The sequence below is a fragment of the Saccostrea cucullata genome, unplaced genomic scaffold (assembly GCF_032062105.1).
Source record: "Saccostrea cucullata isolate Sc308-1 unplaced genomic scaffold, CSIRO_AGI_Scuc_v1 ctg365, whole genome shotgun sequence".
In the NCBI taxonomy this organism is placed as follows: Eukaryota; Metazoa; Mollusca; class Bivalvia; order Ostreida; family Ostreidae; genus Saccostrea; species Saccostrea cuccullata.
In genome coordinates, this window is record NW_026936150.1 from 633,250 (window position 1) to 636,699 (window position 3,450).

Consider the following 3,450-nt stretch of genomic DNA (forward strand, 5'->3'; position numbering starts at 1 on the left):
GAATTCAAAATAGGTCTGCCTATAACGGTCGCAGTGAGTATCCATAGTAATTCCAATAGTTTGCTGGAAGACCATAGTCATAGATATTGTCATTCAGAAACTCAAGCATCTTTTTGATGTCATCTTCAGAGTACTTACGTGTACAATCAGACTGTTTCTAACAAAATAATTTTGCAAATGACCAATGACAAGTAAAGTAAATTTACGGGTTCCATTTTTATTGAAAAACAGATGTCAATGATATCAATAAACCTTGACTTTATTTATCGTGGGGAATGGATGCGCATAAAGGGGAAAATTCGTGTGTTTTTAAGCTGTTGATTGATAAAAAATACAAAACCTTGAAGAGGGCTTAAACACAGACGCTGGAAAATCCATAGGATGGATCAGGTGCCTAGGATGAGAAAGCACCCCCTCCCCTGGTGATTAGTCAGGCCAACCAGGAGCAAATTAAAATGTAATTATCAGGTAGAAGAAACTTTTCATAATTAATCCATTGCAAAAACATAAGCTTAACATTAAGCATGAAACAAATCAGTAATAGGTTATATTAGCTAATAAGGTCATTAAAACGTCCATACAATTCACAAAACGCTCACCAAATTGAAAGAGAAGATGATATTGGAATACTAATACATAAGTAAGGAAAGTTGACGATGGAAAAGCTAAAGTCATCTTGTTTGTCATACAATGAATAAGTAGATGTTAACTGCTCATTATCGTCTATAGACAGTATATTTTTTTTTATTTATACAAAATTTTATTCACATATAGACAGTATATCAGTAAAATGACAAGCCAAAACGAGACTGTCAAACTCACTGTCGAGCAAATATTATCCCAGTGGTTTTTTTTCCACACAAACACTTTCTAAATACCGGTAATTGTCATAAAATTAATTTGTTCAAAAGAAATATACATGTAAATACAAATATTCAAATTTAACAATATGATATTCAGCATTTTTTAAGATAAATTGAAACTTAAGTTGATACCTTTTTTCATCCAATCAACGACTCTCTTTTAAACACGCCCAAACATAAATATAAATGCGCATATGATAAATATGTAAAGTCTTTTGTTTTTACCATCAAGCGTTAATCTTCAATATCAAACACAATGCATGTCTACAAAGTTTTAATTTTTCTTGTCATTTTTATCAGTACCGTTCATTGTCAGAACACAACTATTATAACGGACCAGAAAACCGTGTCCGACCTGCGGAATAGAGTGTCCTTATTAGAGAGAACTATTGGAAAAATGCTAACTGGAAAGGACAACAGAAACATTACAACTTTCAATATAGCCAGAAAAGGTAATATACCAAAATTTGTTCCGTTGTTATGTTTCTTTACATCATTTCATTTCTCTAATATGTGAGGTCAAAATTGCATTACGTCAAGTAAATTGTGTTTTAGTATAATTAAATTTATATTGAATTTAGAGCCTCGCATAATAGGGTCAAACATAGGTTAAGAAATAATTTTGAGTAAATGCATACACGTTAATCTTCGATCCTTGTTTTCTCTTAGAATCAAATTTAATTGTTTCTAGATGGAATTAGGTAAAATGAAAATGTACAGAGAAAATCAGATTAAAAAAAAAATGAATTCATTTTTAGTGACTTTATTCGAAAAATTTTGCATTTAGATGATAAAGATGTGATTGAATTTCAATATACAATTATTTTGTTGTAAATTATTTTACTGTTTTCTTGTTTTTATGAAAAATGATAATGATAACTTTTTTTCTGGAAATATATTGTGACGTGTTATAGAATACGGAATTTCTATATACGTATCTTTTTTATCAAAAGTAAAGAGAAAAGTAGTTTTGTAGTCATTTTATTTTTATTGTGATTTTTCTTGGTTTTCCGATAAAGTAATCGTGCATAAACTCAAAAATAAGTAATTTATTTCTATTGCTATACACATGCCTGTGAAACAAATTAATACATTATCATATATATTTGCATTTCATAGGAGTCCCCATGTTCAATAACACACCCGTGGTATTTTGCGCCTCGTCTAGCAGTAGCGTCAGCGGATTAAGCGTTGGATTCATTCTGAAATTCCCTTCTGTCAACATCAACCTGGGGAACCACTACAACCCCGCCAATGGAATCTTCATCGCACCTGTTCACGGCCTTTATATGTTCCACTGGACCATGCAATGTCACTACAGTGGTAGCCCACATTGCAGTACCGGTCTAAGAGTTAACAATGCACTGAAAGGTCAAATACGATCTGGTGAAGAGGCTAGTGGTTACTACCATACTGGATCCAACACAGTGTTCTTAGAGGTTGAAGCAGGAAACCATGTCTGGATTGAAAATGAGAGCTATAATAATGTCTACATTAATTCCGATTCATCATTTGGAGGATCGCTTTTACAGATCCTTTAGACAAAATTGAAAATATTTTGTGGTAACTGTGTGGTCGAGAAACTATTACCACTTCGCATTTTCCAATACTTTCTTGAGAAAACTATTGTCATTACATATACATTTGTCATTATATGTGACATGAATCATAAAAACTGCATCTTATATAACAACTGAAGCATCAATTGTAATCCACATTTTGAATTTTTGTTGTATAATGTATTTGAAAACGCATCATTTTGTCTTTTGTTCAGTTATAAAGAATGAATGCATCGAGAATTGAAAACAAATAACAATAATTATAATTTTAAAAAGTTTAGTGCTCTTAATCTTAACAGTTTTGATTTGAAACGGACTGATAAATTATCAGTTGACACGGCTAAAATACAGTTAACTTAAGGCCATATGATCCGGGAGGTGGCGTGCCCCGATAATTGTGCCACTACAAAGTTTTTATAGAAAATAGTGACTTCTACTTTCTGTCGATGCAGTGGCCTTGTCCGTAGGTGCAGTCTGTCATTGAGTCAAATGCAGACTGACGTTTTTCATACCAATTGTTAGTCCATTGTTTGTACACTGAATTGAAGACGGATTTTTTCCGTTATTTCCTGATCATGACAAGGAGCACACGGCGGGTGTGACCGGTCGACAGGGGATGCTCACTCCTCCATGGCACCTGATCCCACCTCTGTTGTTTCGGGGGTCCGTGTTTGCTCTTCTCTAATGTATTGTTTTATGGACTTTAAGATTGAGTACTGTTCGTTATTTCCATATCCTTCGTGTACACTGTCATTAAAAAAAGTCTGATGATCTTTTCTTTTTTCTTCTCCGGGTAAATATTTTTTTTTTAATTTTGGACTATTTTTACGAAAAATATCTTTTCAGATTTTGTATCTCTATCATCTTAAATAACCTCCATTCTTGATTTAGGGTTATTTAGGTTTGGAATCTAAATTTGACTTAAAATCCCCACCTATATTTACATATTGTGATGAGTTATAATCGTGTACCATGTTAAAAATGTTTTATAGAAGGCTGGTTTATCCAAATTTAGTCTTTTAATTTTG

General features: G+C 32.6%; 1 protein-coding gene across 1 annotated transcript; it reads left to right on the plus strand.

The window, feature by feature from the left end:
* Nucleotides 1-1,058: 1,058 nt before the first annotated feature.
* LOC134244890 (complement C1q-like protein 2) lies at nucleotides 1,059-2,831 on the plus strand. The gene is made up of 2 exons (XM_062727124.1): nucleotides 1,059-1,315; nucleotides 1,983-2,831. Exons 1-2 carry the CDS (start codon nucleotides 1,120-1,122, stop codon nucleotides 2,402-2,404), a joined length of 618 nt encoding a protein of 205 aa, XP_062583108.1. The 5' UTR covers nucleotides 1,059-1,119; the 3' UTR covers nucleotides 2,405-2,831.
* The last annotated feature ends 619 nt before the right edge of the window (nucleotides 2,832-3,450 follow it).